The sequence below is a fragment of the Gymnoscopelus microlampas genome (assembly GCF_963454915.1).
Source record: "Gymnoscopelus microlampas genome assembly, chromosome: 4".
Lineage (NCBI taxonomy): Eukaryota > Metazoa > Chordata > Actinopteri > Myctophiformes > Myctophidae > Gymnoscopelus > Gymnoscopelus microlampas.
The window spans coordinates 59,962,253-59,990,159 of record NC_139941.1 but is presented as its reverse complement, the minus strand read 5'-3'; the positions used below and the strand labels follow the sequence as shown (position 1 = coordinate 59,990,159).

General features: G+C 41.2%; 2 protein-coding genes across 4 annotated transcripts in view; both read left to right on the top strand.

The window, feature by feature from the left end:
• LOC311044180 (uncharacterized protein) overlaps positions 1-27,907 on the top strand; it is a 70,615-nt gene that overhangs the window by 22,586 nt on the left and 20,122 nt on the right. The gene's annotated exons all lie outside the window — the stretch shown is intronic.
• LOC311042879 (arrestin domain-containing protein 3-like) lies at positions 91-19,000 on the top strand. Of its 3 annotated transcripts, none has more exons than XM_084053948.1 (6): positions 91-362; positions 1,928-1,985; positions 2,276-2,417; positions 5,717-5,813; positions 6,242-6,498; positions 16,780-19,000. In XM_084053948.1, exons 1-6 carry the CDS (start codon positions 107-109, stop codon positions 17,470-17,472), a joined length of 1,503 nt encoding a protein of 500 aa, XP_083910074.1. In that variant the 5' UTR covers positions 91-106; the 3' UTR covers positions 17,473-19,000. The 3 variants fall into 3 exon arrangements, with proteins under 3 accessions (XP_083910074.1, XP_083910075.1, XP_083910073.1); XM_084053949.1 differs by lacking the exon at positions 16,780-19,000 and adding an exon at positions 6,952-11,781; XM_084053947.1 differs by lacking the exons at positions 91-362; positions 1,928-1,985; positions 2,276-2,417; positions 5,717-5,813; positions 6,242-6,498 and adding exons at positions 11,747-12,092; positions 13,584-13,641; positions 13,940-14,081; positions 15,552-15,648; positions 16,074-16,330.

Sequence of the window (27,907 nt, the reverse complement as noted above, 5' to 3'; positions counted from 1 at the left end):
CCCCCGCCCCCCTTCATTCTGGAGGACCCGCCCCATGTCAACAAGCAACACAAGACAAAATATGTGCTACGCCCTATTTTAGTTTGGTGATTTACTTAGAGCAGAAATGCCTTCGGTGAAAGACCTCAACATAACCTGTAATGTTCTCAACAAGGAGAACACCTTCTCAGCGGGAGATCCGGTCACTGGGAAGGTCACCTTCCAGCTGGAGAAAGAGTTAAAAGTACAAAGTGTTTTCGTCAAGCTGAAAGGAGACGCCAAAGTTCGGTGGTCCACAGGGTCAGGAAAGAACAGGAGGACCTACCATGCAAACAAGAGATACTTCAAACTCAAAACATATCTGGTTCCAGAAAACGCAGAAGGTAAAATGTTTTTAACGTGTATTTTGGAGGAGTTGGAGCTATACGGCATGTACCAGCAAGCGCATATAGAGCCCCATAAGTGAAATAAAAGTGCGGTGTGACCGTGCCCTTCACGTGTATTTAACTTGGAGGGAGCTAAATGTTGTCTAACTTGATTGATTGATTGATTGATTGATTGATGTACTTTATTTAGTAAGACATGAGAACAGTACATGGCAGTACATAACAGTACATGGAAGTACAAATTCACAATACAAGGTCTACTAAACTGGAAAGCTCATAAAGCACTAAGCTTGTTTAAAATGAGAACCCCATTCACACAAATCATGATGACATATAAGAGACAGACAGATATACACACTGTGACTATACAGAATGTCATACAATCAGTTTACAGGTTACTGGTATGAAGAGTGAAAAATATGTACAAAAGAAGAAAGAGAGAGGGGGGGGGGTAGGTTAGGTTAGGACATGGGGTAGGTTAGGACTTGGACTCAGATGTTTTACCTAAAAGTAGGGTAAGTCAGGGGTCTTCAACAGGGGGTCCGGGACCCCTAGGGGGTCCTCAGAGTTACTACAGGGGGTCCGCCAAATCTTTGTGTGATATTTTTTTTCCCTTAACCACTTTGAACCCTATAGCATCCCTATTCTGAGGAGAACTTTAGCCAAAAATAGCAGATCTACAAGCTCACAACGCCTCGTGCTGCGATGCGTTGTGAGCTTGTAGATCGGCTATTTTTGGCAAAGAGGTATAGGTGTAGGCCTAGAGGGAAAAAAAGAGCAGTACCAAGTAAACAAAAAAAGTTTAATGTAAAACTAAATTTAATACAATATAGAGGGGATCCCTGCTTCATCTCTATCTCGTCTCAGCTAGGGGGTCCTTGGCCTGAAAAGGTTGAAGACCCCTGGGGTAAGTCTAAGTGATATGTTTTGGGTGTGAGTTTTTTTGTTAAAGGTTAAAGTACTATATTCTGATAGTAATCATTGCTACAGAGCGTTTGTTCAGTCACAGCGGTCTCTCCAGCTCTTTAGTAAACAGAATATAGTACATTTTCAGGTAGGTGACAACATTTAAGCCAATCAGGAGAGAGTACTGAAAACGCATTTTCTATTTTAATAGGCTTCCTAGGCTGGCAAAGGGAGTGTAGCGCCCAGGATTACTTGGACAATTGGCACTGTGACTGGGTGTAAACATGTGGTTGCAAAATTAAGCTATCCTTCATATAGCCTATATTTGTTTTGATTATATTGATAATGTCCAAGCCTTTATAAATAGTTTGTCATTTATTTTGTCCTTTAACTCTGATGTCATGGTGATACAACCACCTGTTTGTCTGTCTCAGAACCCCACCTTTGTTTATGATGAGCTCTCTCTCACACACACACACACACACACACACACACACACACACACACACACACACACACACACACACACACACACACACACACACACACACACACACACACACACACACACACACACACACACACACACACAGAAAGTATGCGTGTGAATAAACATAGAATACTTCGAGGTAATATATTTTGTATTTCTTTTTCAGAGACTGTACTTGCTGAAGGACCCCATGCCTACAACTTCAGCTTCAACATACCAGTGGAGTATGTGGACATTTGTTATGTTTGATGTACAATTACTATAACAATACATTTTCATAGTTCTGAAAATTTGAGGTATGCTAAATAAGGCAGCCCAGACTGAGAAATAAATCTCAATTCTTTTCAAAATATACAAAACATACTGTACGTTTGAATATATATTTGGACCCAAGAAACTATATTTTTGCATATTTTTAAACCATCATTATATCGTCTCTGTCATCATTATATCGATATATTGCTTTTTGGTATGGTGTGAGAAATCCACTGGAGTACTGACTCTTCCTTTACAGAAATATGCCACCGTCCTTCAATGGAGTACATGGGAAGATTGTCTACGTGTTGCAGGCCAAGGTGTCCAGGAGCTGGAGGCCGAATAGCATCTCAACACACGAGTTAACCTTTGTTAATAAGTTCCTTTCAGCACCTGCAACGGTAAGACGCCATGCCTAAGCTTAGCGCATTTATTATGAACTAGGTCCACCTACATGTTCCAAAATATTTCGGAAGTAGGAATATTTGGATTTTTGCTGGGCCCGGAGGTTGGCCAGCGGTTTGCGAGATTTGCTCTGGATTCACACACACACACACACACACACACATACACACACACACACACACACACACACACACACACACACACACCATCAAACACGTCTGTTCTATTTAGTGTGTCTGTTTACACAACAACCACTCCCTCTCTTTTTGTTTAAGTTGTCCTCTCTACCCCCTCTCTATCTCTCCCTCTATGACTCTCCTTCTCTTCCTCTATCGTTTATCATACTGATGTCAACAGTCACACACACACACACACACACACACACACACACACACACACACTCTTATCGTGCCACGTCAAGCCTTGACGTGTCACATGAACGCATGATTTTTTTATTGCTCTGCACTGTACCGTCTGAACTTGTTATTTTTTTCCCATTGACTTACAATGGGTACGCGACGCGATGGGACGTGCATACGTGCACCCTTCCCGCGTGCACTATGCGGGTTACACGTTAACATGTAGTTTATGCGTTTTTAGCGAACGCACACATCAACGCATGCATTATTTTTTGGGTCACGCAACTATAGTAGGCGGGCAATGAGGGCAGCATAAAATCACACATGAATATTGTTGATTCACAGCACCGTGCGTGCGTGTGTGTGCATGACAGATGACTGTCAAATAGACCGTCATGGTGATTATGGCGTGTGTGTGTGTGCAAAGTGTCACACGTGAATGGATTCCATTGTAGGCTACAATGGAATCCATTGTAGCCTACTCACGGCCCTCTCGAAAGCAGTCCAGGTCCAAGTTCATGTTCAGTTCAATACCATTGCTGTTGCAAATTCCAAGCCATATTGAAGTATAGGATAATCCACAATGAAATGATCGTCCCGTGGTGATTGATCACAGAGTGTTCTTTAGTCATTTGAGTTTAACTAATATTGTGGCTTTTCCAGCAATCTAAAACTAAAGCCACAGTTCTTGATCAGGGGGCAGGCTGGCAGGGGATGTAGTCTCGTGTCTCGCTTTGTTTAGGCTATACAATTAATCGCAGATATCCAAGAAGTTGCATCATACAAGCGTCATGGTGCCATGTCCCCCCGGTTTATCGCGGTGTTCTATTTCTTTACATTGCCAACTCTCACATGTACATACACGTTCAGATTTCAAATATAAAGTGCTTACCCCCGAGCCACGGATGTTACCTCGCGATCCGGACCGTGATAAGTACCCTTATCTCCCGTATTGTTCAATAAAAAGCATTGTAATCCGATCATCAGAGTGAGTGCAATACACCTTCCAACCATTAGTGTCGCATGGTTGAAAGCAATGGAGAAAATTTGGAGAAAATGGCCGGCGATCGGATTAAATGCTTTTTATTGAACAATACGGGAGACTTATCGTGGTCCGGATCGCGAGGTAACATCCGTGGCTCGGGGGTAAGCACTTTATATTTGAAATCTGAACGTTTATGTACATGTGAGAGTTGGCAATGTAAAAAATAGAACATGCCGATAAACCGGGGTGACATGGCACCATGACTGTCATGGTATGACAGTCATGTTTCTGGGCTACAAATCGCCGAAATGTATAGGGCTGAAGTGTGTTTTGTGATAATAACCAACATCTAAAAAGTAGGCTACTAACTAAAGTTTTCAAATAATTATAGTGGAGTAGGCTAAAAAGTACAATATTTGCCTCTGAGATGTAGTGGAGTAAAAGTACAAGTATTGAAAATTGGAAATACTCCAGTAAAGTAAAATTACCTCAAGATTGTACTTAAGTAGGCCTACAGTACTTGAGTAAATGTACTTAGTTAGTTACTTTACACCACTGCGAGAGAGAGGGGCTCGAGTCGCAAAGCGAGTTAATTCAGCCAAAATCTGTCACTTGCGTTTCAAATTGTATTCTTTGATCGGCTGGTGATATAACTTAACTGTCACAACTTGGTATTTATAAACATACTTGTGTGGATTACGGAGAAATTTGAATGAAGTCTTGATCGGGGAGGCTCTATGCACTTATGGATATCTTTATGTCAGTCCGTGCAACGTATGGTTCGCGGCCCCGGCCTGAGCGGCTTGGAGCGGCAGCCGGTCCTTGAGTAAATGTACTTAGTTACTTTACTTCCAATTTTCTATACTTCTACTTCACTACATCTCAGAGGCAAGGACCCCCTGGTAGTGCTCTCTCTCTCTCTCTCTCTCTCTCTCTCTCTCTCTCTCTCTCTCTCTCTCTCTCTCTCTCTCTCTCTCTCTCTCTCTCTCTCTCTCTCTCTCTCTCTCTCTCTCTCTCTCTCTCTCTCTCTCTCTCTCTCTCTCTCTCTCTCTCTCTCTCTCTCTCTCTCTCTCTCTCTCTCTCTCTCTCTCTCTCTCTCTCTCTCTCTCATTTTGTTAAAAGCTTAAAATACTATATTCTGATAGTAATCATTGCTATAGAGTTTTTGTTCAGTACCAGGAGTCTCTCCAGCTCTATAATAAACAGATTTTTTTTTTCTGTAGGTGTCAAAATCTCAGCCAATCAGGAGAAAGTACCCATTTTTAAGCTTAATTTGTATAGTGTTTCAGTACCAATTTTGTCTGCTCATTTCTTAGTGTCATCACTTCAAATTTTACCTGTTTAATCTGTATCCTGACTGAGTTCTCTGTCCTGGTTGGATAAAATTGGAAATGAAACTGAAACTGAAACAAAAATGCATTTTCTGTTTAATAAAGAGGTGGAGAGACAAGGAGACTCCTTTTACTGAACAAACACTCTATAGCAATGAGTACTATCAGAACATAGACCTATTTAACAATTATTTTAACCAACGCAAATCACTTACCCCACCTTTAACACAATTGAAGCTGATAAATGGGTTGTCTTTCCAGATTGGATCAAATTAACAACACCTGAAAATATAAAGCTGGAGAGACGGGGAGACCCCTGTTACCGAACAAACACAGCCTATACGTTGTTATACCTTTAAAACTGGGAAAGCATCTGTGGCATTTTAGATGTTGCTATGTTTATAGCAACAGGATTTTGAATAAGAAAACAATGATTTTCTGAAATTTAGGCTTTAGAAGGCGTTTGTTCGGCCTCAGGTCTAAATGGGTTAACAAAACCTTTTTGTTTCAACCCCAAAAAATATAACTTACAGCACCTTTCATTTAAAATGTAATATGTGACCTTGTACACTGTGTATAACTCTTCAGTAACTAATATAAATGTACATGATGCATTCTAGTCTCCTCAGGTTGGTTCAGTGGAAAAAGAGCTTGGGACTTTCCACAAAGGACTTGTCAAAATGGAGGCCTCTGTTGACAAGGGCACTTGCTGTCCAGGTAACTATACCCCCAACATGATAGTTTTAGTTTGAGTTACAATATCAATAATAGATCTGTACGATTCCGTCACGCTCACACCCGGGGATGGAATGTACGATCCAAAATACACTCTTAACACGAAAGAAGTGGGTAAACTGAAAACTCTTTACTGAAAACTCAGGTACACCTCACAGGGCAAAAGTCAAACTTACAGATACTCGCAAAAACTGAAACTCGAGCTGAAACAGAGCACATGGCAGCAGACAAACGGAAGACAATAATCCAGCATGCATTAAAATATGTCTAGAACAAGTTTGAAATGTATTATTATCATTGTTGTTATTATTAAAGTATTGATATTACACTTGTCTAATTACCTTTCTAGGAACATGCAGCTGTTTTGTTTAACTATCCCAGTGATCATTGATTATTATCTTCTTCTTAAGGTGAAAAAATGACTGTTGTGGCCAAAGTCAACAATTCCTCATCTAAGAAAATGACGCCCAAATTCAAAATGTCTCAAAAAGTGGTGTATCGTGCCCAAGGCCACACCAATTGGAGTTCAAGGGAAGTGTGCAAAGGGGTGGGGAACCTTATTGAACCCAAAACAAACGAAACAATCACTTGTCAGATGGAGGTTCCTGCAGGCTGGTGCCCGACCATCAGCAACTGTGAAATCATCTCATTGCATTACGTTGTAAAGGTATGTACAGTTTGTAGTTACAGTTTCACAATGTTCCATTGACATCAGTTCTGTATGTCTACCTAACTTGTTGCTAATCTTTCTTGCATTGACTGTGTTCTTTGTTGAGTTGGCACTGCATAAGATGCCAAAGATTAAGAACATTCCATGTATGAACCTCATGTTGGATCCTATGCGATAGTAGTAAATGAAAAGGTCTTCTTGTTGACCATTAAAATGACAATACCGGCGGCCTGGCATATTTAGCCCTGATTGACGCATGATATACAGTAGTTACTGTTGAGCTGACACAAATCTTGCTGGAGCGGGTGGTGGTTAAATACCTGTAGGCGGAAATGGGTGGTCAAAAGAAATGGTCTACGCGGGTGACTCTCGAATCAATGTAGGCTAATAGCTATAGGCTAAAGATGTTTTATCTCATAGTCAATCTAACTGCCTACTTCTTATTCTCAGGCGTATTTGGACATCAGCTTTGCTTTTGACCCAAAGATTGAGTTTCAAGTGGTCATGCTAGCCGAAGGCATGACCGGCGGGTCTATCCCTCCACCATTTGGAGCTGGGGGTCCCGCTCCCTACCAGCCACAGGGTTTCGGGGGTCCACCCTACCACCAGCCACAGGGTTTCGGGGGTCCAACCCAGAGCGACTTCTCTCCACCCTACCAGCAGCCACAGGGTTTCGGGGGGCCAACCCACAACGGCGGCTTCCAAACACCTGTTGCCCCGGTGGGACTTTATCCTGCTGTGCCCTCGGGTCCAGACGTGCATCCAGGCTACCCAGCGGCCCCAAGCCCGGCCGGTACCAACCATTTTCCAGGGTACTCGTCAAATCCACCTGCATATGCGGATCTCCAAAATGATCCATCCGGCTCAAAGCCCAGCCATGGGTCATATAATAGCAGCCCTTTGCCACAGCAGTCTCCCGGCCAGCCTGGTTTCCCCGTGTACCCCCACCTCTCTCCAACTGCTCCGCCTGTGTTCAACCCATCGCTTCAACCCACGTTCAACATCGATCCAACTGCCCCAGCGATGAGTTACAACTTCCTGTCTGAACAGAAAGAAGAGCCTCCGTCTCACGTGCCCAAGGTTTAGCTACATAAGACATGGAGTCTGAGGGCTATTTGAAAATAGACGATCTACAAGTTCACAATGTGACGCGATGCGACAGGTTGTAACACGTTGTGAGCTGGTAGATATGCTATTTTCGGAAACATTGCAAAAAGTTTGAAATATTTGAAATAATTTTACACAATCTTCTCTTATGGAAGTCTCTGGCACAAAGTATTTGCAGGTGGGGGTCTGTGGCTAAATGCATTTCATTTCGGGAGTCCTTGACATGAAAATGTTTGAGAACCCAGTGTTTCCCCTAGCCAGATATTTATGCTCAAACACAAAGTCTTATATCTTATATAGTACATGTGCACAGTAATAATCTGTATAGTTTACATTTGAATCATCTCCAGATTTAGGAAAATATACTTTTATTAGACAAAAGTATAGACAAAAGTATACAAATCAGTCAGTCACACATCAACAACTAGTGATGGCATCCTGCCTGAGAGCATTTTAGCATTATATCAATCATTATCATTGATATAATATTTTCTGTAAACAAAACAAAATATATATATTATTTTTATTTTTTTACAGAAAAACAATCATACTGTGGCGGTCGGATTTAAGGGGTGGCGGCCCGCCACTGCTTAATGCATGTAGTGGAAACACCGGAGAACCACTGACATGGTGGACTGATTCAGTCAGATCTCATGGGAAGAAATCAAATAATTTAGGGCGGGGCAATATATGTCGATATAATATCAATAAAGTGATATGAGACTGGGATGTCTGGGATTTTGGATATTATAATATTGTGATATGGCTGTTAGGCCTGTCACAATCGCCTAATTGAAAGTATTTGATATAGTCGCAATTATTTTTCATAATTGTTTCCATTTTGAAAAATATATTTCCAAACATTTTCCAAAAATATTGTAGATCAGCTATTTCCGCTATTTTAACATCTTTTTAAAGTATAACATTATTAAATATGTCAGTCATTTATTTTTATATTTAAATAATTTGTGCATTTTTTTATTACGAAGCCTAAAAGGCATACACTATTTTTATTTTTTTATTCATAAAATATAATGTTCCAATAAATCATTAATCGCAATTATTTGTATGACAATTAATCATCAACTTAATTTTTTTAATCGTGACAGCCCTGATGGCTGTTGTCTTTTCCTGGTTTTAAAGGCTACTACGTTGCAGTGAAGTGTTCTAGCTGTTCATTTATTTACCTTTTATTAGGTAAATAAACCCAATTAGTTAACCCAATTAGTTACAGGGTGGTTCCTTTAAAGCGTTTTCATCAAACTGAAAGGCGATGCTAATGTTCGGTGGTCGACAGGGATGGGGGATGAATATACTACTGTATGCACACAGAAGATATTTGAAACTCAAAATGTTTTTACTTAAAAAAAAAACAGAATGTAGGCTAGCTGAAATTGTTGTAGTTTTGTTTTGTTACCTAACCTCCCTAAGGTAAACTCAAATCAAGCTCCATCATTGCAGTATCATGAAAGGTGGAAAGAGACAGAGAAAGAAACTCTCTCATGGTCCTCTCACCAACACCTGTTGCCATAGACTACTGGCCCAGTGGTTGTCAAGCCTTTTTGGCTTAAGGCACCCCTATACATTTTTGATTTCCATCCAAGGCACCCCTAAATGTGTGACAACATTTGATAACTTTTCCCTGCAGATCAGGCATATTGGTGTGGGACAGGTAGCAGCAACACTCCAGCTGAAACCATACCGGCACAATCATTATAAAGCCTTGTGTTTGGCTTGCTGCTCCTGAATCATCAGACAAGGCCTCCAGTTGCAGAATGGGTGTAACGTTATTTGTTCTCTTATGAAACCTCCATATTTCCGACATTTCTGTTTCTGTTAGGAAGAGACATTTTGCAAGGAAAACCTGAGAGTATCCTTTTCGGTTAGAACTGATTGAAAATAACTTTGTACTTGACGTTTAGATTCAAGTGATATTGATAAATTCTAAATATTATCAAAGTATTCCGCAGCATCCCTGGACTGGTCTCACGGCACCTCTAGGCACTTTGAGAAACCCAGCTGTAGCCTGTTTATTCAGGATTCTTTGATTGGATATGGGAAACCCTATTCAAACAAAACTATATACTATGGGGCATTTTACAGGCCTGGAACTACTAAAGGGCCACAGGTGGGCACTGGCCACCTCTGTGATGTGATTGGCCCAGTCAGTGTGTCCAACCACTGTCACTATTTATGAGTGGTGGCATTCAGAGAGGAAGCAAAAATGTAAATTTTACTGACATTTGTAAAACAACCGCGGAAAAACCAAAACTAAGCAAACGAGTTGAGTGACGAGCGGGGTCAGCGGAGAACTAGGCACTTGAGCGAATTGGGAACTTTTTTTCTGGAGAACTGGGCCCTTGAGAATCAGAATCAGTATTAGTGTCACATCACAGGTTTACAGGTGTAAGCAGGTGGGTGATATATACTGTATATGTATTTATTTATTTTTTCGTACAAGCTCCATTTGTAGTTTTCAGGAAACGGAAGAAGAATAGAGATAGAAAGAAGATGTTGGAAAACAGGTTAGAAAAACAGGCCACGTATTCCAGGGAAAGTAATCCACATAAGGAAAGTAATCTACACTGTTGTGGCAGGCCAGATTGGTGACAGGCAGTGTTCAGGCCAATGCTCAGTCTAATGGTCTATGGTAAAGCATTTTGTGGGAAACCAAGCATTATTTTGGGGGGAGAATTACTTGGGGACTTTTTTTTTTTTTTTACATTTTAGAACCAATTTCTAATAGCTTACCCTATTTTACATTTTAAAACACATTCTTAATTCTATTCAATGAACAGTCTGAGTCAGATTCACCTGTATCCATTACAAGCCCTAGCTAATATTGGGCAATTACTCCACTCAACCTTGATAACTATAACTAGCCTTAGCTTACACTTAGAATTACTAGCCTACAGATTTTGAAATAATTCCATATCAAAAGTGACATAGTCACCCTTATGACAGTTTTTGGCAGTTTACATAAACTGGAATGTAGCTTATTATTGTCATGTAATGCATAACCTATGTAGGTATGTCATATAGCCTTGTGTTTTGGACCCGAAAATAAAGCTAATGTAGGTGGCCAATGGTGGAAAGTAACAAAGTACAATTACTCAAGTAGCCTGCAGTACTTATGTACAATTTTGAGGATTTTTTTTTACTTTACTGGTGTACTAATTTTCAATAATTGTACTCTACTCCACTACATCTCAAAGGCAGCTCCACTATAATGATTTGAAAACTTGTAGATTTTGATTATAAACCACTTTAGACCTATATAATTTGGAAAATAGCCAATACAACCTCACAACGCTATTTTCAAAGGATTTTTGTACATTTTATGCAATTGAAAACTTGTGAAATGGGACCGTCTGCATTATGAGGTTTTTTTTTCCGATGCCAATACTTTTGTGCTTTTACTCAAATAAAATTTGAATACCGAACTTTTACTTGCAACAGGCTATTTCTATAATATGGCATTAATACTTTTACTTGACAAAAAAAAAAATCCATCACTGTAGGTGGTATTAATTAAGAGATCTTCAATCCCCCCGCCCCTCTATAGTCTGGAGTAGCCCTGAAACATGACTGTCATATATTACATGACAGTCATGGATGAACTTCAACCTGGTGTTTGCCTTTCTCCATTTACAGCCCGTACATCTACATAAACATTCAGATTTCAAATATAAAGTGCTTATCCCATGGCCATGGATGTTAAGATTATTTCCGAGTCCTAAGAAGTACCCGTGTTTTCCGTATTATTTAATGAAAAAGCATTTTAATCCGATTGGTGGTCATTTTCTCCGTATTTTCTCCACATGCTTTCAACTACGTGACCCTATTGGTTGAGAGGTATACTGCACTGTGAAACATTATGATAAAATGGCCACCAATCGGATTAAAATGCTTTTTATTGAACAATACGGAAGATACTGGTAAATATAAGGCACCGTCCATCATTTTAACATCTATGGCCATGGAGTAAGCACTTTATATTTGAAATCTGAACGTTTATGTAGATATACAGGCCAAAAAGGGAGAAAGTGCAAACACCAGGTTGAAGTTCACCCATGACCATGATGACCGTCGTGTGATCCATTGCTATATGTTATGTCATAATAACCTATGTTAACGTGGGTGGAGGATCCGCCCCATGTCAACAGGCAACACATGATAAAATATGTGCTACGCCCTATTTTAGTTTGGTGATTTACTTCCAGCAGAGATGCCTTCGGTGAAAGACCTCAACGTAACCTGTAATGTTCTCAACAAGGAGAACACCTTCTCAGGAGGAGATCCGGTCACTGGGAGGGTCACCTTCCAGCTGGAGAAAGAGTTAAAAGTGAAAAGTGTTGTCGTCAAGCTGAAAGGAGACGCTCATGTTCGGTGGACCACAGGGACAGGAGATCACAGGAGAACCTACCATGCACACAGGAGATACTTCAAACTCAAAACATATCTGGTTCCAGAAAACGCAGAAGGTAAAATGTTTTTAACGTGTATTTTGGAGTTGGAGCTAAACATGTTGTATTGCATGTACCAGCAGGCGCATAGTGCGCATAAACGCAAGGTGTGCGCGACACGCGGAAAGATGGCAAGACCACGAATCCACGCATTTGCATTGACAAAGCATTGGCAGATTCCGCCCCATATAGTCCATGAGCCAGACAAGATTTCATTACCGAAAGAGTGGGCAAAACCAAACCTATATAAAATTGTTCATAGGGTCAGTACGAGTAAATAAATATATGATAACCTCTCCACAGGAGCAGCTTTTTCATGGTTATCACACATTTTGTGATTTTCCCCATACGTACATGACAGGTGAAAAAATGACAAAATTTAAAAAAGAGTTTCATAATGAAACTTCCTGAGTTGATTACTTACATGAAGACAATGATTTTTCGTATTACAAGTTTTCTGAAATTGTATATTTAAATATGCAAATTAGGCATTAGGAAAATATGCCCACATTTTCATAACTTTCCAGAAACAACATTGGAACATTGGACAAAGCCAGAGTCAACATACTTATTTCATTTTGTTGGAGTCAAAGGTTTTTAACTAGGGAATATTCAATATCTGGCTCAATTTTGGGGCTCTGGCTCATGGACTAAATGCCTAATTTGCATATTTAAATATACAATTTCAGAAAACTTGTAATACGATAAATCATTGTCTTCATGTAAGTAATCAACTCAGGAAGTTTCATTATGATAACTCTTTTTAAAATCTTGTCATTTTTTCACCTGTCTATGTATGTATGGGGAAAATCACAAAATGTGTGATAACCATGAAAAAGCTGCTCCTGTGGAGAGGTTATCATATATTTATTTACTTGTACTGACCCTATGAACAATTTTATATAGGTTCTGGCTCATGGACTAATAGGTAAAATAAAGGTGCGGTGTGACCGTGCCCGTAACGTGTATTTTGGATTTGGAGCTAAACGTTGTCTAACTTGGTGGAAAAAGTAGGATGTTTTACCTAAAGGTAGGTTAAGTGATATGTTTTGGGTGTTTGAGGTTTTTTGTTAAAAGGTTAAAGTACTATATTCTGATAGTAATCATTGCTACAAAGCGTTTGTTCAGTCACAGGGGTCTCTCCAGCTCTTTAGTAAACAGAATATAGTAGTCCTACATTTTCAGGTAGAGGCAGAGGGAGTGTAGCGCCCAGCATTACTTGGACAATTGGCACTGGGTGTAAACATGTGGTTGCAAAATTAAGCTATCCTTCATATAGCCTATATTTCTTTTGATTATATTGATAATGTCCAAGCCTTTATAAATAGTTTGTTATTTATTTTGTCCTTTAACTCTGATGTCATGGTGATACAACCACCTGTTTGTCTGTCTCAGAACCCCACCTTTGGTTATGATGAGCTGACGCACACGCACACGCGCACGCACACAGTATGCGTGTGAATAAACATAGAATACTTAGATGTAATATATTTTGTATTTCTTTTTCAGAGACTGTACTTGCTGAAGGACCCCATGCCTACAACTTCAGCTTCAAAATACCAGTGGAGTATGTGGACATTTGTTATGTTTGATGTACAATTACTATAACAATACATTTTCATAATTCTGAAATAGTCTATGTTTGAGGTATGCTAAATAATCCAGCCCAGACTGAGAAAAAAAATCTCAATTATTTTCAAAATATACAAAACATACTATACGTTTAAATATATATTTAGACCCAAGAAACATATTTTTGCATATTTTTAAACCATCATTATATCGTCTCTGTCTGCGGTGCGACGATATATTTCTTTTTGGTATGGTGTGAGAAATCCACTGGAGTACTGACTCTTCCTTTACAGAAATATGCCACCGTCCTTCAAAGGAGTACATGGGAGGATTGTCTACGTGTTGCAGGCCAAGGTGTCCAGGAGCTGGAGGCCGAATAGCGTCTCAACACACGAGTTAACCTTTGTTAATAAGTTCCTTTCAGCATCTGCAACGGTAATATTTTGGTAGTAGGATTATTTTGATTTGCGAGATTTGCTCTGGATTCACGGGCGCGCACACACACACACACACACACACACACACACACACACACACACACAGGAGCTTTCTCAGTGGGTTCCTAAATGTAACCTCAGTAAAACAATGCCTAACCCTAACTAACCTTATTCATAACTTTAACCTCAGTAAAACAAATACACCATTGTATTTATTTTTTATAGTTGGTGTGACTCTGCCATCCACTTGACTTTTTAAAACTATATTTTTATAGTTATTATAGTTATATTGCTCTGTGTGAATGGCCTTGTACCTGCAGAGCACGTACGTAGAGACTATACTACTGGTGCGTTGCGTACACATGAATCATTCATAATTCACCGACACATCCCAACGGGCAGAGTGTCCTGGTCTGGCTTAACCAGGCTTTGCAGAGCATTATTTTTCCAGAGCTGGCAGTAGTGGCAGAGTGGTTCTTTATACTGGTATATCTGGTTTTTATACATACAGTCTTTTGGTAAAAGGCGTGTCAGTTCATGATATCATCAAAACCTGGACACGCTCTCTTGCATTCACATGTAACTGGACACCACTGTTGTTGTGTAAGTTGTAATGGGCAATTTGACTGGCTGTGAGGACAGTTTTGTGTGTCTGGGGCGGGGTGGGGTTCGGGGCGGGCGGGCATTTGATGTTGCAAATATGGAAAAGCAATTATTTACCGAATGGGATGGGTGGAGTCCGGACTGAGTTTAAATGCTTTATGACAGATTATGAGTTAAAAGGCCTTTATCTCTGGCAGTAGAGTTTGAAGAAGTTGAGTTAAAGTATATATTAAAAAAAATATTTTTTTTTGTTAATTATTTTTGTTAACACAATTGAAGCTGATAAATGGGTTGTCTTTCCAGATTGGATCAAAGTAACAACACCTGAAAATGTAAAGCTGGAGAGAAGGGGAGACCCCTGTTACCGAACAAACACAGCCTATACGTTGTTATACCTTTAAAACTGGGAAAGCATCTGTGGCATTTTAGATGTTGCTATGTTTATAGCAACAGGATTTTGAATAAAAAAAATATGTTTTTCTGAAATTTAGGATTTAGAAGGCGATTGTTCGGCCTCAGGTCTAAATGGGTTTTTTGTTTTGTTTTTTTAAGATCTTTTTTGGGGCTTTTATGCCTTTATTTGACAGGACAGTAGGCTGACAGGAAATGGGGAAAGAGATGGGGGGGTTGACACACAGCAAAGGTCGTCGGGATCGGGAGTCGAACCCGCGACACGCTGTCAAGCTGGATTACCAGCGTATGTGGTATGCGCCTGGACCGCTAGGCCAGCGGGCGCCCGAAACCTTTTTGTTTTAACCCCAGAAAATATAACTTACAGCACCTTTCATTTAAAATGTAATATGTGACCTTGTACACTGTGTATAACTCTTCAGTAACTAATATAAATGTACATGATGCATTCTAGTCTCCTCAGGTTGGTTCAGTGGAAAAAGAGCTTGGGACTTTTCACAAAGGACGTGTCAAAATGGAGGCCTCTGTTGACAAGGGCACTTGCTGTCCAGGTAACTATACCCCCAACATGATAGTTTTAGTTTGATTTACAATATCAATAATAGATTTGTACGATTCTGTCACGCTCACACCCGGGGATGGAATGTACAATCCAAAATACACTCTTAACACAAAAGAAGTTGGTAAACTGAAAACTCTTTACTGAAAACTCAGGTACACCTCACAGGGCAAAAGTCAAACTTACAGATACTCTCAAAAACTGAAACTCGAGCTGAAACAGAGCACATGGCAGCAGACAAACAGAAGACAATAATCCAGCATGCATTAAAATATGTCTAGAACAAGTTGTAAATGTATTATCATTGTTGTTATTATTAAAGTATTGATGTTGTACTTGTCTAATTACCTTTCTAGGAACATGCAGCTGTTTTGTTTAATTATCCCAGTGATCATTGATTATTATCTTCTTCTTAAGGTGAAAAAATGACTGTTGTGGCCAAAGTCAACAATTCCTCATCTAAGAAAATGACGCCCAAATTCAAAATGGTTCAAAAAGTGGTGTATCGTGCTCAAGGCCACAGCAATTGGAGTTCGAGGGAAGTGTGCAAAGGGGTGGGCAACCTTATTGAACCCAAAACAAACGAAACAATTACTTGTCAGATGGAGGTTCCTGCAGGCTGGTCCCCGACCATCAGCAACTGTGAAATCATCTCATTGCATTACGTTGTAAAGGTATGTACAGTTTGTAGTTACAGTATGTTTCACAATGTTCCATTGACATCAGTTCTGTATGTCTACCTAACTTGTTGCTAGTCTTTCTTGCATTGGCTGTGTTCTTTGTTGAGTTGGCACCGCATAAGATGCCAAAGATTAAGAACATTCCATGTTGGATCCTATGGGATAGTATCAAATGAAAAGGTCTTCTTGTTGACCATTAAAATGACAATACTGGCGGCCTGGCATATTTAGCCCTGATTGACAATGACGCATGGTATACAGTAGTTACTGTTGAGCCGACACACATCTTGCGGGAGTGGTGGTGTTTAAATACCTGTGGGCGGAAATGGGTGGTCAAAAGAAATGGTCTGCGCCGGTGACTTTGGAATCAATGTAGGCTAATAGCTATAGGCTAAAGATTTTTTATCTCATAGTCAATCTAACTGCCTGCTTCTTATTCTCAGGCGTATTTGGACATCAGCTTTGCTTCTGACCCAGAGGTCGAGTTTCAAGTGGTCATGCTAGCCGCTGGCATGACCAGCGGGTCTATCCCCCCACCATTTGGAGCTGGGGGTCCCGCTCCCTACCAGCCACAGGGTTTTGGGGGTCCCGCTCCCTACCAGCCACAGGGTTTTGGGGGTCCCGCTCCCTACCAGCCACAGGGTTTCGGGGGTCCACCCTACCAGCAGCCACAGGGTTTCGGGGGTCCAACCCAGAGCGACTTCCCTCCACCCTACCAGCAGCCACAGGGTTTCGGGGGGCCAACCCACAACGGCGGCTTCCAACCACCTGTTGCCGTGGTGGGACTTTATCCTGCGGGTCCAGACGTGCATCCAGGCTACCCAGCGGCCCCAAGCCCGGCCGGTACCAACCATTTTCCAGGGTACTCGTCAAATCCACCTGCATATGCGGATCTCCAAAATGATCCATCCGGCTCAAAGCCCAGCCATGGGTCATATAATAGCAGCCCTTTGCCACAGCAGTCTCCCGGCCAGCCTGGTTTCCCCGTGTACCCCCACCTCCCTCCAACTGCTCCGCCTGTGTTCAACCCATCGCTTCAACCCACGTTCAACATCGATCCAACTGCCCCAGCGATGAGTTCCAACTTCTTGTCTGAACAGAAAGAAGAGCCTCCGTCTTACATGCCCAAGGTTTAGCTACATAAGACATGGAGTCTGAGGGCTATTTGAAAATAGACGATCTACAAGTTCACAACGTGACGCGATGCGACAGGTTGTAACACGTTGTGAGCTGTTAGATATGCTATTTTCGGAAACATTGCAAAAAGTTTGAAATATTTGCAATCATTTTACACAATCTTCTCTTATGGGTGTCTCTAGTACAATATCTTTGCAGGTGGGGGTCTGCGGCTAAATGCATTTCATTTCGGGAGTCCTTGACATGAAAATGTTTGAGAACCACCGACATGAGAGACTGACTGATTCAGTCAGATATATAATATCAATGTTGTGATATGAGATTAGATATCATCTGGGATTTGGGATATTATAATATTGTGATATGGCTGTTAGGCCTGTCACAATCGGCCTGTCACAATCACCAAATCCCAAGTATTTGATATAATCGCAATTGTTTTTCATAATCGTTTCCATTTTGAAAAATGTTCATACATTTTAACATCTTTTTTAAGTATAGCATTTTTAAATATGTCAGTAATGTCTTTGTATATTTAAATCCTTTGTCATATCTGCCCTGTGCATTTTTTTTATTTCGAAGCCTAAAAGGCAAACACATTTTTTATCTATTTTTGTTCATATATTATTTTTCAATATTCAATGCCAATAACACAATTAAATCATTAATCACAATTATTTGGATATTCAAGAGATGGCATCCCCATCACTGGACTGCATTAGGGAGTCCTGGTGTAATGATATGGGACTTGAAATCCCGATATTTCTTGGCAGCTGGCAATTAAAAGAATACATAAATCATCTGTCTGCATCAGACATGGACTACTTAAATTCAAAGTGTTTCATAGGTTACACTTCTCTAAGAGCAGACTTGCTGAGATTTACCCGGATGTTGACCCGACTTGCTCCAGTTGCCATCAAGCTCCAGCCACTCTCTACCATATTAACATATTATGTTCTGGTCATGCCCATCATTATCACAATTTTGGCTTTCTGTTTTTGAGACCTTTTCTGTTGTCTGTGATAAAGACATCTGCCCTAACCCCTTGGTTGCGGTCTTTGGAGTGGTCCCTGTGAAGTGACAGTATCAGTCGCTCAGTCTGATGCTATGACCCTCTCATTATTGGCTCGACGCCTTATTTTGTTCAATTGGAAATCAGCCATTCCCCCATCGCATCGACGCTGGGTCGGAGATGTGATGGCTCATTTAAAACTGGAGAAGCTTAAATATTCCACCTGGGGTTCTGTCCAGACATTTTATAAGGTTTGGCAGCCATTTTTGGATTATTTTGATCAAAAATTCCCGGCTGGGGACACTTAAGTATAGAACGGTGAACTACTAATTCGACAATTCTTGTATGGCAAGTGACAATCTGTATGAGGACATGTTTTTTTTTTTTTATTATTTTTTATATATTAGTATTACTGTCTATGTATTTCAGGTATTGTTAATGTATAAGTGTGGCTATGTGCTGTCCTGTGATGTATGTATGTATGTTTTGTTGGTGTTGAAAAAATAAAAACTATTTAATAATAATCACAATTATTTGTATGACAATTAATCGTCAACTTAAATTAATAAATCACTGTCACGCAGCCCTAATGGCTGTTGTATTTTCCTGGTTTTAAAGGTTACGTTGCAGTGAAAGTGTTCTAGCTGTTCATTTATTTACCTTCACCCACTTAGTTACAGGTTGGTTCCTACACAAGTATGGAAAGTATGGAAAAAAGATTTGTTTCCAGACTTTCCATCCTGTTTTCTAAAATATAAAATTCAGAATTTCAACAAAAAAAATGTATGTATTGATTGACTGCATTGGTTAGATTACCTCCTCTTTTGGCACAGAGCTTTGAGAGTGACTTTGTTTATAAACAGTGTTTCCAACAAGTATGTTTTACTCCATAAACGGCCAATGAAGCAAAGTCAATGTACAAGTAGTTCTCTTTTAGTTCCCTGGTGAATTGAACACCACTTCTGTTCCTGTGGGGTTGAGGGTATTCAGTTGTTTAAATGTACATGACAAATGTAACATCCATTTCACTATTTTAGCATTGTCTGAAGTTATGCCTTCAGTGAAAAACCTTAATGTAACTTGTGATGTTCTCAGCGAGGAGGGCACCTTTGCAGGGGGCGATCGGGTCACAGTTGGAAAAAGAAACCAAAGTTTAAAGCGTTTTCATCAAACTGAAAGGCGATGCTAATGTTCGGTGGTCGACAGACAGGGATGGGAGATGACAGCAGACATACTACTGTATGCACACACAGAAGATATTTGAAACTCAAAACGTTTTTACTTACAGAAAACCCGGAATATAGGCTGGCTGAAATGTTATAGCATTGTTTTGTTTTGTTACCTAACCTCCCTAAGGTAAACTCAAATCAAGCTCCATCATTGCAGTATCATGAAAGGTGGAAAGAGACAGAGAAAGAAACTATCATGGTCCTCTCACCAACACCTGTTGCCATAGACTACTAGCCCAGTGGTTGTCAAACTTTTTGGGCTTAAGGCACCACTGTACATTTTTGTTTTCCATCCAAGGCACCCCTAAATGTGTGACAAGACAACATTTGATAACTTTTCCCTACAGATCAGGCATATTGATGTGGCACAGGTACTGTAGCAGCAACACTACAGCTGAAACCATATTGGCACAATCATTATATTTAATCATTATACATATTTATGCTGCTCCTGACTCATCAGGTAAGGCAGTTGTCAGTTGCAGAATGGGTGTAACGTTATTTGTTCTCTTATGAAACCTCCATATTTTTGACATGTCTGTTTCTGTTAGGAAGAGACATGTTGCAAGGAAAACTTGAGAGTATCCTTTTCGGTAATAACTTTGTAAGTGATATTGATAAATTCCAAATATTATCAAAGTGGTCTCACCAGTTTAACAGTCTAATGGTCTAAATGTTAAAACATTTTGGGGGGAGAATTACTTGGGGACTTTTTATATTTTTTAAAACATTTTAGAACCAATTTCTAATAGCTTACCCTAGTTTACATTTTAAAACACATTTCCAATTCTATTCAATGAACAGTCCGAGTCATATTCACCTGTATGACTGTATCCATAACAAGCCTAATATTAGGCAAGTACTCCACTCAACCTTGATAACTATAACTAGACTTAGCCTACACTTTGAATTTTTAGTCTACAGATATTGATATAATTCCATATCAAAAGTTACAAAGTCAACCTTATGACCGTTTTTGGCAGTTTACATTGTCATGTAATGCATAATCTCTGAAGTCAAGAACAGATTCTGCTCTGCGTTTAAAAAACAGCAGAGAGCGCTGTTTTTCCTTTTCATTTGGCGATGGGTTCCCAGATTGTGTCGGTGTCATGCCTTGTGTTTTGGACCCTAAAATAAAGCTAATGTTGTAGGTGGCCAATGGTGGAAACTACTGTACATTTACTCAAGCAGCCTGCTGTACTTAAGTATAATTTTGAGGTATTTTCACTTTACAGGTGTACTTCCAATTTTCAATAATTTTACTTCTACTCCACTACATCTCAAAGGCAGCTTCACTGTGGGAGCCAAGTTCGATTATTGTGTTTATTATATCAATAACTGCTTATTTTGTGTTTTGTATATTGCCTAAACAGTTCATGTTTATCAAGTTTATGATTGTTAAATAAGCTAAGTTAAAAAGGGTTAAATAAGTTTAATTTGTTTAATTCATGATGCTTCTGTAGGTTAAAAACAATGCTGTTACTGTAGCTTTAAGAAGAGAGCTCATATTGTGTAACTGAGAAGTTAATTGACAATTGCTAACACCTGAGTGTGCCCAGGGCAGTGCTGATTGACATTTGCTAACACCTGAGTGTGCCCATGCAGGGCAGTGCTGATTAGGATTTATATCACCTGTGTGTTTTGTAGTGCTGTGCAGATTCAGTTGATGCTTAAAGGAGGTCAGAGCGACACAGTTTTTTGACCGTAGTATATATTTTTGTTTGAGAACTTGCTTTTAGATGACTTTGTAACCAGGGAACACTTTTTGGTTTTGGAATAAATCTTTTGGTGATTATTTTTACTACAGAGTCGTGTGAAGTTTTTCTATCAAGGAATATACACGAGTATAGAAACGTGCCTCTGAATTTCAACCACTCACATTTGTCAAAAAACTTGCTCAACTTGGATAAATGGACATTCTTTAAGGATTGGAAACCGCAAGGAAAGAAGAGTTCCAAATCATCCAAGTTAAAGTGGTCGTGAGTAAAGTTTATGCTCAACTCTCTCTGCCAGGTGTTGTGTCACTTAACGAGCCAGCTTACTATCCTGGATATCATTGTGAAGGGCATTCCTTCTGCCTGTTAGTCATTCTACTTTGTGGACAGTGATACCCAGACTGTGTACTGTTTAAGCCAGTTTGCTCAAAGAATGGCTGAGCACGAAAACGAAGATGCAACCACGGTTGTGAAGGCAAGGGCTGTGAAATTAACACCTAAGGCATTGGAAGAGAAATGGCAACGTGCCACTAATTTACGAAAGGCTAAGCTAGCTAAACTAACTGGTAAAATGAACCAGATGCGTCAGTTAATGGATGAAGGTGATGATAAAAACGTAACAGTAATTCAAACACAATTGATGGTGGAATTCAACAGTCTGTTTGGAGAGTTTTGTGACTTGCATACCAGCGTTAAAGGGATTCTGGAACAGATTTCTGAAGAAGAAATGAACCAAGATAATTCTACATGGTTTGAACCCAGGGCTGAAGCCTTTAACAAGTTTGTGGACAGTGCTAAGGCTTGGATAGAAGGGGCTCATCTACGCATTGCAGAAGCAGAAAAATGTAACAATGAGGTGCAGCCATCAGATAGTGTATCCGTCACAGCTGGCAAGAGCAAAGCAGCTTCTGGTTCTCGAGCCACATCTTCTCGTGCATCATCGTCTGCTATGTCTGCCCGACTAAAGGCAGAATTGGAGAGAGCTGCGTTGTTGGCCCAAGCATCCGCTCTAACAGAGAAACAACACCTAGAGGAACAGGAAGCTCAACTCAAAAGAGAGAGTGAGGAGCTGGGAGCTAAAGGCAGAAAGACACGTATCCTGCTGAAGACCATCGGGGACAAAAGGGTTGTTCACAGCCACATGGTGTCGGGCTTAGAAGTGAGCAGTTTGGGCTGTAATGATTTCATGGGGCTCCCTGATACCTACTCCCAGAAGACCATTCCAGCAACTAAAGACAACATTCCTCTGCAAGAGGATGTCACTAAGTGGCCTCATCTTCAGCAAGTGTTACTCCCAAAGATAGATGCAGATATAGGACTGCTTATTGGGACTAATGCGCCCAAGGCTATTGAACCTTGGCAGGTCATTTCCAGTGTAGATGACGGTCCATATGCTGTAAGAACACGGCTTGGCTGGACCATCAATGGACCTCTCAGGGAATACACGGGAGATGGAACAACAAGTGCACTGATACAAGTTGCATCCAACCGTATATCAATCGCCAGACTGGATGAACTCTGGAGTCAGCAGTTCAAGAGTGACTTCCCTGAGTGTGAGCAAGATGAAAGGCTGGCAATGTCAAGAGAAGATCTCCAGTTTCTTGACATGGCCACACAGTCAGCTACACTCGTGGAGGGACACTACAGTATCGCCCTTCCACTGAGGAACAAGGACATGAAAATAACCAACAACCGTAAGATTGCTAAGCAGCGTGCTCTAAACTTAAGCCGGAAGTTTGTGAAGAATCCAAAATTCCATGCAGAGTACTCAGCTTTCTTAGGTGACATAATTGAAAAGGGCTACGCTGTGAAGGTACCCAGCAAGGACCTCAACCGTGATGATGGTAGAGTGTGGTACTTGCCACACCATGGGGTTTATCACCCCAAGAAGCAGAAGATCAGAGTGGTCTTTGATTGCGGAGCTTCCTACCAGGGCACCACTCTAAATGACCAACTGCTGCAGGGACCAAATCTCACAAGCACTCTACTTGGTGTCATCACCAGGTTCAGACAAGAGGAAGTGGCAGTCATGGCAGACGTGGAAGCGATGTTCCATCAGGTGAAGGTGCCAGATGAAGACTCTGACCTTCTCCGGTTCCTCTGGTGGACATCAGGCGACTTCAGCCAGGAGATAGAGGAGTACAAGATGGTCGTGCACTTGTTCGGGGCCACTTCATCTCCAAGCTGTGCCAGCTTCGCTCTGCGGAAATGTGCAGAAGACAGCAGAGATCAGTCCACCGCCCAAGTTGTCGACACGGTGCTTCACAACTTTTACGTGGATGACTGTCTAAAATCAGTCCATTCAAAGGAAGAGGCAGTATTGTTGTATCACAGCTTGCGAGCTGTATGCGGGAAGGGCGGATTCAGGCTCACCAAATGGATAAGCAACAACAGGGCTGTGCTATCCGCCATCCCAGAAGAGGAGAGGGCTACGGAGGTGAAAGAGCTCGACCTGGATCGTGATGCGCTTCCCATCGAAAGGGCTTTGGGAGTGCACTGGTGTACCCAGTCAGACAGCTTCAGGTTCAAGGTCATCATACCAGACAAGGTACCTACCAGGAGAAACCTCCTTTCCTTAGTGAGTTCTGTTTACGACCCATTGGGTATCCTGGCACCAGTCGTGCTACCAGCCAAGGGAATCCTGCAAGAGCTCTGCAGACGGAAGTTAGGCTGGGATGACCTGATACCTGATGAGTTAGCTCGTGAATGGTCTACATGGAAAGCAGAGCTACACCAGCTGGTGGACATCAGAGTCCCAAGGTGTTACAAGCCTGCAGGCTTTGGTGAGGCAGTATTCTGTCAGCTTCACCACTTTGCTGACGCGAGCGAAGAAGGTTACGGGACAGTTAGCTACATGCTACTGAGGAACAGCAACAACATGGTCCACTGTGCATTTGTCATGGGAAAGGCCAGAGTGGCTCCACTCAAGCCCATGACAATTCCACGCATGGAGCTCACTGCAGCTACCATGGCTGCTCGTATGGACAAGATGTTGAAATCGGAAATGCAGATGGAACTCGAGGAGTCCGTGTTCTGGACGGACAGCACTACCGTGTTGAAGTATATAAGAAATAGAACAAGCAGATTCCGCACTTTTGTTGCAAACAGAGTGGAGACCATCTTGAAGATCTCTAAACCATGTCAGTGGAGATATGTCAATACTTCACTGAACCCTGCAGACTACGCATCAAGGGGACTTAAGGCAGAGAAATTCATCCAAACCCACTCTTGGTTACAGGGGCCGGACTTTCTCACCAAGCCTATGGGAGAATGGCCCGAGAATTTAGATCACCCTGGGGACCTAACCACGGAGGACCCAGAGGTAAAGAACGCTGTGGTCAGTGCTACTACAGTTACAGATCAAACAGATGCTGTGCTGGAGTTCATGCATTACTACTCTTCCTGGATTCGCCTTAAGAAGGCAGTTGCTTGGATGCTTAAGCTTAAGAGCATTCTAATGAGCCTCGGGCGTAAAAGGAAAGAGCTGAATGTTACTTTCTCTCCACTTGAGGTAGAGAGGGAGATGAAGAGCTTTAAGGCAAGTCTCTTGAAAGCAGACTCTCGTAAGCTCACTGTGGAGAACCTTACAGAAGCAGAGCAGGAGATCCTTCACTACTGTCAACAAAAGACGTTTTCCAAAGAAATTGCTGCACTTCAAAGAGGTGAAGGCGTAAAGAGAAGCAGTAGCCTTTGTAAACTCAATCCAGTCCTCCAAGAGGGCATCCTCAGAGTAGGAGGAAGACTCAGCAGGGCAGCTATGCCGGAGGAGTCAAAGCAACCAGTAATCCTGGACAAGAATCTTCATGTCGCAAACCTGATCCTCAGGGAGATCCAGGAGAACTTGGCCCACAGCGGTCGCAATCATGTGCTCTCCAAGTTGCGATCAAAGTATTGGATCCCTGGCGCAAACTCTGCTATAAGGAGAATCCTTTCCAAGTGCCATGTTTGCAGACGCTCACACGGAGCTGCAGGACAACAGCAGATGGCTGACCTTCCTAGAGACAGAGTCCTGCCGGACGAGCCTCCATTCACCAACACTGGAGTGGACTACTTCGGCCCATTCGAAGTAAAACGTGGACGAAGTATGGTGAAAAGGTACGGTGTCATCTTTACATGCTTGACAGTACGTGCAATACACCTAGAGGTAGCGTCTTCACTGGATACCGATTCCTTTATACATGCTCTTCGCCGCTTCATAGCTAGAAGAGGTCAGGTGAAAATCCTACGCTCAGACAATGGAACGAATTTCGTTGGAGCTGAGCGTTAACTTAAGAGAGCCATTGAAGAGTGGAATAGCTCAGCGATCGAGGACACTCTACGTCAGAGTGGCATCCAGTGGATGTTTAATCCTCCCACCGGCTCCCACCACGGAGGAGTCTGGGAGAGACTGATAAGGTCTGTCAGGAAGATCCTCAGCACCACTTTTAAGCTACAGACCCTCGACGAGGAGGGCCTACACACCCTGCTATGTGAGGCAGAGGCCATCATCAACAGTCGGCCTATAACCAAGATGTCTAGCGACCCAAATGATTTGGAAGCGCTTACGCCAAACCACCTCTTGCTCCTCAAGACTAAGCCGTCTCTACCGCCAGGCCTGTTCGATAGACAGGATCTGTTTGCACGCAGGAGGTGGAAACAGGTCCAGTATATGGCGGACATATTCTGGAAGCGATGGACAAGAGAATATCTTCCACAGCTGCAAGAGCGCCACAAGTGGACTCGTCCATCTCGCAACTTTGCCATTGGAGACGTTGTGTTGATCGTCGACGACTGCGCACCACGCAACTCCTGGGTCATGGGAAGAATCATCCAGACAATCCCAGACAAGTATGGACTGGTACGTCAGGTCCGTATCAAGACGAAAACCAGTTCGCTCGACAGGCCCATAACGAAGATTTGCCTCCTCCAGGAGGCTGAGTGAGGCAGTGCTTTCAAGGTCCTACATACAGACAATGCCCCCCCCCCCTTTACACACACACAGCCAAGTAAAGGTGAACGGTAAATCAAGCAACGAAGAAAGGAAGACACAGAGTGATTTTAATGTCTTTGGCTCCTTGTGTTTTATATAGTTTTGTAATTGCCTGCAGTTAAGAGTACAATTAGGGGCCGGTATGTGGGAGCCAAGTTCGATTATTGTGTTTATTATATCAATAACTGCTTATTTTGTGTTTTGTATTTTGCCTAAACAGTTCATGTTTATCAAGTTTATGATTGTTAAATAAGCTAAGTTAAAAAGGGTTAAATAAGTTTAATTTGTTTAATTCATGATGCTTCTGTAGGTTAAAAACAATGCTGTTACTGTAGCTTTAAGAAGAGAGCTCATATTGTGTAACTGAGAAGTTAATTGACAATTGCTAACACCTGAGTGTGCCCAGGGCAGTGCTGATTGACATTTGCTAACACCTGAGTGTGCCCAGGGCAGTGCTGATTAGGATTTATATCACCTGTGTGTTTTGTAGTGCTGTGCAGATTCAGTTGATGCTTAAAGGAGGTCAGAGCGACACAGTTTTTTGACCGTAGTATATATTTTTGTTTGAGAACTTGCTTTTAGATGACTTTGTAACCAGGGAACACTTTTTGGTTTTGGAATAAATCTTTTGGTGATTATTTTTACTACAGAGTCGTGTGAAGTTTTTCTATCAAGGAATATACACGAGTATAGAAACGTGCCTCTGAATTTCAACCACTCACATTCACTATAATGATTTGAAAACTTTAGTTACTTATTAAAAGCCACTTCAGACCTATATAATTTATATACTTTGGCAATTTGAAAATAGCCAATATAACCTCACAACGCCATTTTCAAAGGATTTTAATACATTTTATACATTGAAAACTTTATACATTTGAAAAAATGGGACCGTCTGCATAATGAGTACTTTTACTTTTAGTACTTTAAGTATATTTTTTCGATGCCAATACTTTTGTACTTTAACTCAAATACATTTTGAATACCGAACTTTTACTTGCAACAGGCTATTTCTACAATAGGGTATTGATACTTTTACTTGAGTAAAAAAAATGTGAGTACTTCTTTCATCACTGTAGGTGGTATTCATTAAGAGATCTTTAATCCCCCCGCCCCTGGAGTAGCCCTGAAACATGCAGACTGACTGTCATATATTACATGACAGTCATGGATGAACTTCAACCTGGTGTTTGCCTTTCTACATTTACAGCCCGTACATCTACAAAAACGTTCACATTTCAAATATAAAGTGCTTACTCCGTGGCAACGGATGTTAAAATTATGTCCGGGTCCTCAGAAGTACCCGTGTGTTCCGTATTCTTTAATAAAAAAGCATTTGAATCCGATTGGTGGTTATCTTCTCCGTATTTTCTCCATATGATTTCAACTACGCGGCCCTATCGGTTGGCAGGTGTACTGCACTCTCATACCTTATAACTATGAGAAAATGGCCACCAATCGGATTAAAATGCTTTTTATTGAACAATACGGAAGATACGGGTACTTCAA

What these genes read in the sequence shown, in the direction of transcription:
- LOC311042879 (XM_084053948.1), top strand. Translation starts at nt 107, where the DNA reads ATGCCTTCGGTGAAAGACCTCAACATAACCTGTAATGTTCTCAACAAG. An exon ending in AGCTTCAACATACCAGTGGA is followed by an intron (nt 1,986 to 2,275) that starts GTATGTGGACAT and finishes CTTCCTTTACAG; the next exon opens with AAATATGCCACCGTCCTTCA. An exon ending in CATTGCATTACGTTGTAAAG is followed by an intron (nt 6,499 to 16,779) that starts GTATGTACAGTT and finishes TCTTATTCTCAG; the next exon opens with GCGTATTTGGACATCAGCTT.